The 14,443-nt window shown below is 40.6% G+C and overlaps 1 protein-coding gene across 1 annotated transcript; it reads right to left on the bottom strand.

The window, feature by feature from the left end:
* Nucleotides 1-239: 239 nt before the first annotated feature.
* On the bottom strand, nucleotides 240-13,665 carry LOC106651665 (protein stoned-B). Its single transcript, XM_023462267.1, has 11 exons — nucleotides 13,128-13,665; nucleotides 5,883-8,491; nucleotides 4,910-5,847; nucleotides 4,341-4,769; nucleotides 4,098-4,269; nucleotides 3,344-4,037; nucleotides 1,969-2,372; nucleotides 1,772-1,886; nucleotides 1,001-1,319; nucleotides 718-928; nucleotides 240-646 (listed from the first exon to the last, which is right to left on the bottom strand). Exons 2-11 carry the CDS (start codon nucleotides 8,459-8,461, stop codon nucleotides 487-489), a joined length of 6,021 nt encoding a protein of 2,006 aa, XP_023318035.1. The 5' UTR covers nucleotides 8,462-8,491; nucleotides 13,128-13,665; the 3' UTR covers nucleotides 240-486.
* Between the last annotated feature and the right edge of the window lie 778 nt (nucleotides 13,666-14,443).

Genomic DNA, 14,443 nt, shown 5'->3' on the forward strand with positions numbered 1-14,443 from the left:
CTCCTGAAAATCGCACTTAATTTGTTGAGTTATCGCATATCATTTTCATACGAGAGTGAATGACTTGCTAAACTTTCGTTTTTTTCGACACCTTAATATAGGGTAGTCAGACCAATCAATGACCGGGTACCAGTGAATGACCATTTTAGAAAATATCATATGAAAAACAATTAAAAATATATTTCTATGGACGTAATTCAATTTTTTAGTGAACGATGCATCTTGTTTTCTATGTTTGATCATAATTTAATAAGGAAAAACGATAATTATTGCACATCCAAAAGTGGTCATTTACTGGTCGAAAGCGGTCAATCACTGGTATAAGTACCCTATATGCACAGTACACGTTAACGATATTCATTTTTGTCTAATAACATACATGTAATCATTGCCATATAATAATTGCTAATTAACCAACTTAATCGATTGAGGGAGTGCGCACGTGATTCAGTAGCAGATATAATAGGCAAGAATGATGATAAAAATTTAGTCGGACGAATCAGAATCAGACGGGGCCGCTGGTTGATGGTGATTGCCGGATTCGGCTTCTGGAGTTGATTCTGGTATCGATTTTTTCGGCGTAGATATGCTCGTCGCGCTAATGTATGCTCCTGGGCCTTCACCCTGCGTATGCTCGATACCAACTCTGTAGCAAATTAAATTAAATATTTAACATGTTACCGGTTTCAGACGCCCTTGCTGAAGATTATTACTCACCGGTACTCGTGCCTTGAGAGATTTTTGACGTATTTTTCCGGGGGCTCATCACCGTCAAAATTCTGAAAGCTTACGCTCCTCGCTGTTGTGTGAGAAACTTGTGTCACGGGCATCGTAAATTCGACATAGGCATACTCGGACAATTTCTCCGGTATTTGGTCGTACGACGTCAGACTCAATCGGCATACCAATTGATGCGTCGTGTAAGCGCCTGAAGCAATAAGATGTATCATATTAATGTCTAGCAAAAATTAAATTTAACTGAACCAGGCATGACATTTACCTTGCCCATCTTTGGGTAATTTAGGCATCCTCCACACAATGGCGTGATGTTGATGTTCGTACTTTGCTTGACCCGAGGTGACTTCCATTAGCTGTGGTTCTAAAGTATCCATCGTTCCCAAGAATCTCTCGATACCCTTTATCTTTCCAGTTCGTCTGTGAGCTGACTTGACCGAGCCATATCTGAAGTGTTTTTCCACTCGGAATAAGTAGATCCAGCATTCAGGTATGGGGAATCGCACCATCACATCTTCACATGGCACTCTGCCGAGTTTGCGTGAAGCGAAGCCGGGGACGAGTATGTCTGCGCGCAATTCAACCTAAAAATTAATATTACTATCAGCATTTTCTGAGTGAAATTGGTACTTTGGGAGTACACAACAACCAGTAGTATACTGAGATGCGCGATGTACTTTTTGTTGTTTCGATTGATTACTCATTTAAATGGTAATTAAATAGGTATCAAAGATGAATTTCATTTCATGGATAGTAAGTTTCTACGCGAATGTTTTCGTCTAATTTAGTGAATTTTACGTGGTTCATCAAATCACAGACATAAATGAAAATTTAATGCAGAAGAAGAAATTTTACGAATGGTGCTTGCTTGATTATTTCTACGTTCATTTTTTGAGAAGTTTGCATTGGAGCTATCTTATTAGAGTAACATTTATAGAAATAAGTGATTCCCTAAAATATGAAAAGTTGATTGAAAAATATCAATAACTTTTCTTTCAACTCTTCAATATAATAAAATGAAGTTAGAGTCAATTACTTTGTTGCCGGTGACACACATGACGGCTTTAAGCTGCAAAGGCAGCTCGCGATTTCGTGGTGGTCTTACACGGAACCTCATTAATTCGAAATAACAAGCATCGGGTGGCTTGAACCTGTAATGAAATTTGACGTACCAAATTATATTTATGACTTTCAAATATGTTACAATTGTTCATCTATGTAAGTTAATCGTACTTGATGAGCTTGGACTTTTCGTATTCGTCCTGCTGAACGCACGAATGAAACTCTATAGCTTCGAGACGAATCCATTCCTCAGTTGCGACTGGAATAATGTCGTGCCTGCCGACAACTTCTTTGCCCTGTCTCCAAATGTCGTTAATGCCCAATTCGACGTCGGGCATGCCAGAGAGAAATCCGAGGAAAAACAAGCGCACTCGAGCGATTTGCTTATCCACGTGCCCATCGGCGTTTTGTTCAACGTAGATCTCGTCCACGACGTTTATTTGAACTTCTTCCATTTTGTACTGAAGAGCACGATCTCTGTGCGCGGACAACCTGAAAAGAGCCTCTTCGATCACCACTGAGAACTGCTTCATGTCTTCGTAATTTTGAGATGCAAGTTTGAAAAGCTGTGATATCTAGAAACAATACAAAAGTAACCATTTCACTATAAATTTATAGAAAACTGAATAGCAAAACAAAATGGTACAATTATGTTTGAATTTCAAATATTTCAATTATCATTATAAAAGAGCCTATTTTGTTCAGAAGCAACATGCTACACTGAAAAAAAGTTTTCTACCAAAAACTTTGTTTCTTTAACAGTATATCTGAAAATTTCGTGAAATTTTTTTTTACTTGCAGTTTTTCCATATAAAATTAAAAAGAAACATAAATTTTCAGATTTCATGTTAGGCAAGTCGTAATATTTTGACGCTGCAAATGCATTATTTTTAACTCCGATCATTTTAATCAAAACTGCTGAGCATAAACCTTTATTGCTAGCGATACACTGATCAATCAACAGTAATTACTTACGTCATTTTATTACAATTACTCCCTAAATTTAAAAAAAAAAAAGTGAAACTGTGTGACAAATAAAAAATGTTAGGTCTCGTTAGTGTATTACATAATAATAAATTAAAACTGTGTGAAAATATGTTTATCAAGTTAAACGAGATTAGAATCATCAAAAGTGCTTAATTGTTTAGCCGATATTACAAGCAAGAGACTTTATTACATAAAAAATATGTATGCAAAAGAGTCTCCTAAAAGTTATACCGAAAACAATCAGTGCAGTGTATAATACTTGAAAACGCTAGAAAAAAAATCAGAAGTATTTATGACAATAGGTAGCCACGAGTATAAAAAAAATGTAGCGAATTCAAGCAATTCGAACTTTGCTCCGCAATTTTCATTGTCTTCTTGTAGATTATTTATAATGCAGAAATGTTCAAAAATATTTAACGAGACTACATTATATAAAAATGAAAATGCGCAGTCACGCCGAATGGCAAGATTCAATCGTCGCTTGACTCGAAAACAAAGATAACACTTAGCCCATTCAATGTTTAAAATTAGCACAAAATGCTAAAAATGTATATCCTACCTGAGGCGCATGCTCTACAGGCATTCCAAGTTTTTTCAAATCGCTACCAAACTCTTTGACGCCTTGATAGTCTCCCTGTATAGCATAAGCCGCAAACTGACTGAGCTTATTTGTGATCCTTTCGGCTTTCGTGACTTGTCCAGGCCTAACGCCCGGTCGCTCTTTATAAAATATGTACTGTAATTTAACGGTAAATATTTTGCCGTACTGGTCGAACTGCTGGGCCGCAATTTCTGAGACCGAGTAGCAAGCCAGCAATGGCAACTCTTGAAAGGGATCTTTATCACCCTTGCTATTAAACAACTGTAACACCGGATTATCTCCTTGATAAACCAACTTAACAAATATTTTCTTCCAAAACCGTTGACCAGTGATTTTTTTCTTGATCGGCATACGCAGTTGCATTTCCCAACCTTCACCGGTGTACGTGATTCTTGGAAAATCTTCGAGCGGTTGGCTGACGTCCTCGTCAAACAGAGGCGTTGGTGGTGTCTCCTGAGAATCGGAACGTTTCATTTCACCAGGAATTGCGCCACCCAAGTCTGTAGGAACGCCTTGCTGACCCATCGAAGCGTCGAAAGGATTCAAATGTGGAGCTGAATCGGTATAAGCTGCATGCATTGGGCTCTTTGGAGGTGGAGCAAGAGTCGGTACGGGGCCACCCGGGACGTAAGACTCCTCACCATCTTTTGGCCTGAGATAAGCGTGAGTTAGTTAAACGATTATGACTGTCTTAGAAACTTTTAATACTCACTTAATGTAAACACTGAAGTCTGGGGCTTCGTCCGAGTCACCGGAACCTCTTCTTCTTGGTGCAATATCTGGTGGTGGGGCAGTCATTGACAAAAATGAATCGAATCCATCAGTATCTTCACCAAAGCCGCTGACCGGTTCTCCAGTGGATACACCCGACGAGTCGCCCCAAACTGTAAAAAATACATAAACTTCAATAAATTTCGATGCTCACGTACTTGCAATGGAATTTGAAAGGACTTGCCATCACTGCTCGTGTCCATAGCTGTGTGTCCCGATCCTCCGCCAAATGGATCACCAAAAGCATTGCTAGTATGATCGTGCTCTGCAGCTTTTTCAAACTTAGATGCAAAGGCGTCAAACGCATCGCCAGTTTCGTGACCAACTGACGCTCCAAATCCACCACTCGTATCAGTAGTTGGATAAGCAGAGTGTGAATATTCTTGAGCGGCAGCTGGGCTAACTGCAGAATTATAAGTTGTGTCGGGTAAGGGTTCAACCGCGCCAAAACCACCCAGGAGATCTGCGAATCCTCCACCAGGTGGAATCGAAGGTTGTGATTGTTCCGTTGGTTGAGCAGTGTCATAATGACTCGAAACATCAACCGTTTCCTCTGGTTGCACTGGATCCACAACTGGCGCTTGCTCGGATACAGTTGGAACTGAAGGTTGTGCTAGAAAATTTAATTTTATAGAGCATTCATTTTATTTAAAAAAATGAAATGATCAATGAACGTCAGATTCAATGCAAATGATGTTTAGATAATGAATAGTGACTATAAATTATAAATGAAGATGATAAATGAGTTCTTACCTACTGCAAAGAAAGCCGAATACTCACCAGCAACGGGTGAGCCGCTGGTAAGCGAGGGTCTTTTAGGCTGAACGGCGGAGTCCTCTATATGCACTTGCGCCTGGCTGACGTCAGCGAAGGGATTGTCCGAAATTTGCGTCGTTGGTGGGGCGCCACTGTCGCGACGAGCCACTGTCTCGCTTGGCTCAACGTCAGGTTGAATCGGTGCTTCAGGTGGAGCTGCAGGCGCATCGTATAAACCAAGAATGTCCTGGGAACTCGTATCACGAGAGAGTTCTGGTACGCGACCGTCGACGTCTAGCATCTCGGCGACGCTGTGCTCCGGCGTTGGCGAGGGCGAATGCATCAGCGATGGACTCGGCGTCCTTGTAGCTTGTAGACGGTCCAGCATCTCATTCGAAGTTTCGTCCATAGCTCCCGTTACAGAAAGTATGAGTTCTTTGGGATTTCTCGCTGGTGGTGGGGGAGGTCCAGGTCTCGGTGGTGGCGGTGGCCTCGCCGGCTTACTTGGTACAGACGGAGCCGGTTGCTGTGGTATCTCCACTTCTGGTGCAGGTGCGGGTGCAGGTACAGGTACAGGTGCTTCCACTGTCGTTTCGACGGATATTAATGGCTCTGGTTCTGGTTCGGGCACCGTAGCTACTTCGGGCGCAATGAAAACATTGGTTTCCTGCTCTGGCACGGCAGCCGCTTCAACTCCGAAAGAAGCGAATGGATTTGTGGAATCAGTAGGTGGTTGATACGATGGATCTGGTGCAAAACTGAAAAAGGGATTAGCTTCTGCACCACCCACCGCTTCTGGCACAGCTGATGGATCACCAAAATCTTGTAGAAATGGGTTAGATGCAGCTGACATTGCAGCGTCCGCCTCCGCGGGAAAATCGTCCATCAAAAACGGATTTGACTTGGAATCCATTTTGGAAAGATTAACTTTTACACTTAGTTAAAGAACACGGATAAGCGTTTAAGTTATTGATCGATCAATTCAGATTCAAGAAGTTTGAGTTCGGTTTTTCCTGGGTCGATGCTGGCAAAACTAGTATCGAAAGGATCTTTATCGTCCTCAGACAAATCAGTATTTTGTATAGGTGTTAAAACTCTATCAGCAGGCCCTTCTTCAGAATCTAAACACAAAATGTCTTTTTTTTCTTCTCCGGCTCTTGGATCAAAGTCAAGATCTTCTTCGACAACCGATCTTTTCGCGACTTGTTCGATAACTGGATGAATTCGTATTGGACCCGGATCAGGTACTTGATTGAGCTCGTTTTCTAATAATTTGAGTTCGGCTTTGCCTGGAAGCGGCACTTCTGCGTGCGATGTGTCAAACGGATCTCCGTAACTCTGCTCGACTTCTTCTTCGATAGTACTAGGCTTGACGTTAGGTTCCAAGGGTTCGGTAAAAACAGTATCGGGTGCTTCTGTATCTAAAATACTATCTTGCCTTTTGTCGAGTGCTTTCCTTTTATTGACTAATGTCTCAATGACCTCTGCACTGCTGACAACGTCACTAACGCGCCTAACAGGATGGTCAGATCGTGGATCAAATTCACTGTCGCTTATATCGTCTGCCGCTTTGATCGACGGATCTTCATTCAGAAGTTCGGATTCAATTAATTTCAATTCAGTTTTACCAGGTGCACTCGCAACGAAACTAGTATCAAAGGGATCAACTTCGGATTCTTCCAACTCGTCTCCAGAAGGAATAACTTCTTCAATTGATTTTTGAGGGTAGTAAGGCGTTAAGGGTTTCCCAGGTAAATTTTTTTCCTCACTGTCACTCGCAAGAAGATTCGTCGGTGGTACGTCAAAAGCAACGACTTTGGATGATATATCGAGCACCTCGGGTCTTGAAGGTTTTCTTGCTCTATCTAAGGGTTCTTGTGGAGTGTTTGAGTTGTCAGTAACGTAATAAGTTACCTCAGAAATAACTTCTTTGATCGGTGCTGGCCTTGGTGGTGGTTTTTTCTTTTGAGGTACTATTACTTCGTCTGCCCTCGGATCAAAGTCGTCGTCGTCAAGAGTGTCTAAGACAGATTTTTTCTCACCCAAAAGTTCTTTTTCGATGAATTTTAGCTCTGTTCGACCAGGTGGTAAATCTTGTATACTAGATGTATCGAACGGATCTACGTAACTTAATTCTTCTACAGGTTTGATTGGTTGATCAGATAATTTGCTCAAATCGGTACTTGATCCACCTAAAAGATCTTTTTTTACCACACCAAGATTCACTTGCGTACCTTTGAGAATTTGCGGAACAGAAGATGAATCCTTTGACTTTGGTACTTGCTCGAGTTCTTTTTCAATAAATTTAAGTTCAGTTTTACCGGGTAATATGTTTTCTGCGATTGTAGTATCGAATGGATCTTCTTCGTCAATGAAAGTTGCTGCCACGAAGCTTATTTCCTCAGCTAAGTCGATATCTTCGGATTCTTTTTCAGCGAATGGATCTTCTGCTTCTTCTAAAACTAACGGCTCAGCTGGTCCATCTAAATCGAATTCTTCGTCATTTAGTACAGGTATTTCGTCTAGTACCGTTTTATTAAAAGCTTCAAATTCAGATACATCAAGTGGTTTGAGTAATTCGTCAACAATTGGATCGCCTCCTTCAACTGCGGGTGTAACTGGTCTTGGTGGAATAATAGGTGGAAGTTTTGTTAAATCAACTGGAATGTCAGGAAGATCACTGTCGTCATCGAGTAAAGTTTTCGGTACATTATCTGCTTTGGTTTCGTCGTTTGGATTGTCTGGTGTGACTGCTGGCTCAGCTACTTCAAAGTCGTCAAGTAAAAGATCGGTCTGAACTCTTGGTCTATTTTTGCTGATCTTACAAGTACTCTTATGGTCGATACGACCAGCTAATACTTCGACTGCGTTGCCAAGACTAACGAGTTTTTTGCCGGTAGTTTTGTCGACTGTCTTAAGAACAACGTCTGCGTTGGTTGTATCGAAAGGATCGTCACCTAACTCTTCTTGAGTAGGACTGTCTGGTATGTAAGCTAATTGAACTTCGATATTCTGCAAAGCGTCAATATAGGTGGTATCGAAAATATCCTCTTCAGCTGAATCCTCGTGTGCTTCATCATCTTCAGGTAACTCAACGATACCGTCTTCGTTAACTTTGAGAACTACTTTATCTTCGTCTTCTTTGATTTCAATGGGATTACCGTCTTTGTCAAAACCAGCGTAGCGTTTAGCTAGTTCTTCTTTGCGCTTAACGACTTCCGGAGCCTCTTCGGGATCGGGTTCAGGTTCAACAGCCTTGCGTTGGAAGAATGAAGTTGATTTGATACGATCTAGATCGTCTTGAGTTTTTTTTAAAATGGAATCAACGCCCGATGTGAGAGCTGCGAATTTACTCCACTCGTCGTTGTTGGTTGCTGGTTTACCGTCTCCTGATTCGGCTGCTTCTGCCGCTAACTTAGCTTGGGCCTCCGCCCGTTCGCGTCTGTAACGTTCTAATTCTTCTGGGTCGAACTCGTCGTCGTCTTCTCCTTTCTTTCCCTTCTTCTGCTTTTTCTTCTTCTTATTAAGGCCCTTGGCTAGCTTGTGCATCCTCTAAGAGCTACCTTAGTGCAGAGGCCTCTGTAATAAATATTAATTAGCAACTTTAGAATTTAATTTCTTTGCAATGCAACGAATTTGTTTGTACGCAGCAATTTTTAGTGAATCAAATTTTTTTCTGTCATTTAATTTCTCATTCAAACATGCTCGTTATTTTGACTTTTTCAATTTTTAATTCTAGTACTGTAGCATGCAACATGCAGATGTCGATAATAATACGTGCTGAGAACTTAATTTCAAGTCATTTATTATTTACTTTTAAATGATAAATTAATTTAAAAACTGGTGACCAGGAAGCATCGAAGCCAAGTAACAACAAAAATTATCAAAAACTTTTTTGCAAGGTTTTCACTGAATAATATTCCAAAATTTTATTTTTTATAGTACACATAAAATAAAGCATTTTAGAAAAGTATTCAGTAGAAATGTTCAAAGGTGCGTTTGTAAATTTTTATTACAACACTGGCTAAGGCGAACCTTGAAATAATTGGGTGAGTGATAATCATCGCTAACTTATAAATTTGCAGATTCAAGAACAGTTATTCTGTGAAGTCAACTTAAGTTAATTGCCTTACTTTTATATCACTCAGCAGATTCATTCAGGATTTGTAATTTGCGACGATTCTATTTTTTATTTCTACAACTGCTCTAAGATCCTAAGGGAATAATATTGTGTTAGGTAAGATATCTTTTTGTGAATCATGACAAATTTGTTAAGTTTTTACTACTTTAAATTCAAATTATTCACTGGATAAAATAAAATAAATAATATTTTTTACAGCTACATGAATTCCCATGCCAAGCGATGATGCCACGAGATTATGAAAAATTCTGTAGTTGCACTTGAAATTCATCGTTCTCGATTGGATAATTTTTATTTTAATGGATGGAAGTTTCAAGAATTAGTCATGGAATCGATTGCATGAGTTTACGTTATTTTGATCTGATGTGTAAGTGAACATAACGAAAAATGAAGAAAAACGTAACATATCGATCGATTGAAAGGGAAAAACACCTACTGAGCTGGCCCATGTGTACTCGGATTAGCACTATAAGAGGGGGGTTCTCTTTTCTCTCTGTATAATGATGCTCACTGAATGTCAATGTGTACCGATCGATATAACCTTTGCCCACATACTTTAATTTTTGATAAATGTGCCATGATTAGGGAGTCTGAAGTCTGAAGTTGCTATAAAGTGCTAATGTTGAAATGAACAACACATGTCTTAGATGCTGGACCAGATATCAGAGACCAAGTGTGCACTCAATTTTAATAAATATAATTCCTACAAAATAAATATTGTTTAGCGGAAGACTGTGTAAAGATCTCAAATCTTTTCAATTGAAAAAACTTTTTTTTTTTACTGAAAAAAAATAAAAACCTTAAAAAGACTATAATAGGAAGTTTTATCGATCGCAAGTCAATACACTAGAATTTTTTTCTATGATACGATTTATGCTGTCTCTTGATTTACCATTATCATAAGACAAACTGAGATATAAATGGCAAATCATTGAAGAGAATTCTTAACAGTAACCAGACTCCAAGGATTCAAAATTCAAATACAATTCTATTTGTAAATGCATACTATTTTAGTAACTTTGTATTTCTTATGATTTAATGTATATTCCATTGATATACATTTATTAAACTGTGTTACTGATATCGGTAGACTTTCATTTGAAGAATTAGATGATAAAAGTATAGGTTCGCATTGAAGATTGATCTATAATTCAAATTCTATTTGCAATTTGAAATTTTCAACATATCAGTCGATTAAATATGTTTCATTTTATACGAAATAAAACTCATAAATAAACGAGTATACGTTGCAGGCATAAAAAACTAAATTCACCTTCTCAATTCAAGGTACTTATGAATTTTTGAAAAAATTCACTTTTATTTATCGATGGAAGAACGAAAATTTTACGCTGAGCCCTTGCAACAGTTGTTGCCATTAGCACAAAGTTTGTGTGGAATATTGATCAGCTCCACGTACGAGAGGGTCGCTTTCTTCTTTCCCCTCCGCAGTAAAATCTTAAAAAGTATACGACACAGTTGAAGCGCTAGATTGTTCCCAATCCCGCAAAAAGAAATACATTTGTACCAAAAGATTATTTACATGATAATATAAAAATATATTATATTTGATAGATTACAAGATTGAAAGATTGTTACGACAGTTATTAAAAGAAAATTATCAGGGAGATTGTACATAAGTACGAATTTCTGAAAATATTAACAAGATTTTATTTCGTCAAGTCTGGTAAATAATTTAAATGAATTGGAGAGTTAAAGTTAGAGTGGCCGACAGTGACACGTTGATCTTTTACCAAATGTATAGATAAATTCAGAAATTTCTCGCGCGAGTCACTGACACATTTCACCGAGCTTAAATACAGAGCTGCATAATGTATACTGGTTTAATTTATAAGCGTTTATGAGCATGTAAACAGGTCCCGACACGTACGCCGATGCAATTTACTCTGAATTTCCCCTGTGCTTTGCCATTTCCCATCGTATTATGCGAATATAAACAGTTTGTTTAACAGGGTGCAAACTGACTCTGACGTTTATAGCTTATGCACGATACACTTTTTTTTAATGCTTACGAATGAGCGATGAAAGTTTAAATTCTTGAGTTTTTACGCTTGTGTTCGGCAGTAATCAAGTAAGTTGCATTTTATATATTTGATCCGATAAAAATCGATGAAATATGAGACATTTCGATGGGATCTCGTGCACGGACTTTTGAGTTGGTCCGAAGAATTGTATCATTCTATTATCTCTATTATTACCATAATTGTAATCAATAGGTCAGGTAAGTAAGTGGAAAAAATGAAAAGCAAAAGTTATAAATGCAGTTTTACCGATACAAGAAGTGACGATACTATGCGAGAGCAAAAACGAATAGGTAGACGAAATGGAGCTCTGCAAATCGATGATGTGTATACAGACGTGGAGCTGCGCTACTTGTTCGTCCAGGCTGCACGAACAACCACTAAGCTCGTTACCATCGACTATCCATCCGCCACGGAGACTCGCCCTTACGCGTATATCGCTCGAGTCAACTCTCGTTTTCCTTTGCCGTATAGGTAGCTACATACACGTTAAATATGTACTATAGGTGAGGGAGGCGAGCCGACACCAGACCGCCGACGCCGCCGACGCCGCAGCGCAACTATACTCCATGCTCGTGTGCGCGTGCTTACGTTACGACCGACCGAGTGTACAGGATGAATCGTTCGTGGCCTTTTTTGGGAGCGACTCACGGAATCGTGCTATATACATGGACCCAGGCATTATTATTCGATTCGTGGGTTGGGGTGCTTTTCGTTCTGGGGTGGATGGACCGAAGCTGGAGGCGTCCAACGATACCCGACACCCACGCCAATCGAATCGAATTGTCGACGTAGCTTGTCTTTCGCAGCTGATTCGAGGCTATTCAATGTAAGTATCTACAGAGAGAAAAGTAGAATCGATAGCGCTTACACAAGCAAACGGATGTCTCATTTTTGACAATTGGAAGCTCGGTAAATATGATTGTCGGCGATTTCTGAGGAATTTCAGCGCCGATGACGTATAGATAACGAATATAGTCTGTACATCGTCGACGTAGGAGCTCGTATCTATAGAGCATACCGAAACAAGTCGTAGGACGAGTACAGTCAATCTGCAGGTCCGAAAAGCACGCGAGCCTTTTCTTGAAATCACAGAGCAACAAAGCCAGCACGAAGGTGTTGGCGACAAGGTGTTGGCTTGCAGCTAGTGTGGATTAAAGCTCTGTAAAACTACACCGCGATGCTAATGATTTATCGCTTGTATTGGAAAAAATGAGAAACAAAGAGGGAGAGAGAGAGAAAGAGGGAGAAAGATGCAGCCCTGAAACGGCTAGCAGCTATTGAATATTTCCCTTGGCTCCGTCATACATGCAAGGGAAGAAAAGCGCCAGTTAGAAAAAAGTCAAAGGATATCCCAAATAAGGGGTATTAATAGATTCTGAAAAATACGTGTCTCGTCTATTTAGTATCCGACCAGGAGCGTGGGTGAGCGATATGATGCAGTGAGGCCGACCTTGACTGAATGAACTCGTGTGCGTGTGTGCATGTATATTACCCGCGCGCGCGCGCCTATCAGTGTGGTACGGCTACGTATATTCACGAGCTCGACTATCGAGCATAGATGACGATTGACTCGCTCGTGCTTGCGGCTTACTTTGGTCCGATTAGAGTGACGTCTCGACGACGTTTTAATGACGTTTTTTATGATAAACAAGAAAATGACGAGGGAAACAAAAGGAGCCACGGTGATGCAATTGTCTGTGTGTGTCTCTGAGCCGCCATCGATCAGCCGCATCCTCGCGCGCACGTACCAAACTACCCCCTCGCTCGTTGGAACAAGGGAGCCCCCGAAACTCGCACTGAGATCTGTTCAAAGTCTGTCCGTACAGTGGAGTCTGTACAAAAAAAAAATGGCATGCACCTAGCTCGCGATCCAACGCATCGTGATCGAGGAAAATGTTATGCATTACACGCAGAATCGTGATTGGAAGATAATGTTATATGCATGCCAGCCAAAGCTATAAGGGCTTATAGGTTTATCGAAATCAATGCTACAGAGATATAGGCTTTATCGATTCGATATTAATGTACTCACGAGTTCGGGCCCATCAGCCAGTTATCGTGGTAATCCGTGCCGAGCATTTTTTCCGCGTCATCGCCTTCTTTTTTCTATTTTTTTTTCAAATCAAAGCTCGACGATTTTTCTCCTCACCTTGTCTCTCTCTCTCTCTTTGGATTCTCGATTTGTGTCTGTCTCTGGGTTTAGCGTCGCCTCGTAGGTAGTAGTAAGTTTACGAAGCGATCGCTCTCGTCTTTCGATCGGTCGGAGCCACTGCAAAACCAACACGGCACTTGGAGCTTCGAGTTCTTTGCTGTGTGCTTCGCAAGAGCCAGGAGTCCGAGGCGCTCGACGGAGACACGATTCGCGCACTACCTTAAAAATGTGTTGGCTGCTCTGCCTTGGCTTGTCTACTTGCGCGAGTCGCCGTGTGTGTGTAGGTACGAGTAGGGTGTATGTGTGTGGGGGAGCTATATCGCGTACATATCGCGTACGATGTAGTTCGGGGCCGCCCGTTCGTGCGTGCGCTATTTCCAACATCGATCGTCGCCGGAGAGACGGCAGCAGCAGCAGCAGCAGCAGCAGCGCTAGTGGCAGCAACCCCCCTGCGTCGGTCTATATATCGGCTTATAAAACCTACCCGACGGAGTGCCGAGTGGTGTAGGTGGATATCTGGCCCGGCCGCGCATGTGCAGGCGTCGTGCCAGTGACGACTCTACGTGTGACGACACCTACACATAGTACACACACACACACATACACGGTAGGTGTTGTACGCACGCCAACGACAGAACGAAGCAACCCTCGTGACTCGTGTACGTAGATACGTATAGCAATTTCCCTGCGCCGAGGCGTCGACGCAGCTTTGCAGTTTGCAGCTTGCGCACACCGCGTCGAAAGCATCCTTCGATAAATAACAAAATATAATGCACTTTTGCATTTTCCACATCTCTTACGTTTTTGCATAAAAATGATAATTCGCTTGTTACACTTTTTACTATTTGACACTTTCGTGTCCGATGAAAGAACGTCAACTGTGCACGACTATTTTTCAAATATCCATTTGAGCAAAAACTTTTCACAATAATCTGCCTTTCACAGATCAATTTTGAAAATATACTTACGGTTTTACTTTTTATTTTGCGTATAATGACTTGATGATCTTATTTACCAGAGCAAATATTCTTGTCAAAGATACTTGTAATAAAATATAACAGTACTTATACGAGCGATACTTTTTGTTATTTTAATCAACTGTAATCGTCGCTTTCTCGTACTGGTCTTACATATTGCTTTTTCGACAAAACCGTGTTCGGGAGAAAGAGATGAGATAAATGTATCATCGTTTCTTA

This window comes from Trichogramma pretiosum, unplaced genomic scaffold (genome assembly GCF_000599845.2).
Source record: "Trichogramma pretiosum strain Unisexual culture from Peru unplaced genomic scaffold, Tpre_2.0 scaffold9, whole genome shotgun sequence".
Taxonomy (NCBI): Eukaryota; Metazoa; Arthropoda; class Insecta; order Hymenoptera; family Trichogrammatidae; genus Trichogramma; species Trichogramma pretiosum.

Excerpts from the sequence above, each read along its gene's own strand:
- LOC106651665 (XM_023462267.1), bottom strand. The coding sequence starts at position 8,461 with ATGCACAAGCTAGCCAAGGGCCTTAATAAGAAGAAGAAAAAGCAGAAG. Across the intron at positions 4,038-4,097 it reads GACTTCAGTGTTTACATTAA|GCCAAAAGATGGTGAGGAGT; the intron begins GTGAGTATTAAA and ends CGCTTATCTCAG. Across the intron at positions 929-1,000 it reads ATTACCCAAAGATGGGCAAG|GCGCTTACACGACGCATCAA; the intron begins GTAAATGTCATG and ends TTATTGCTTCAG.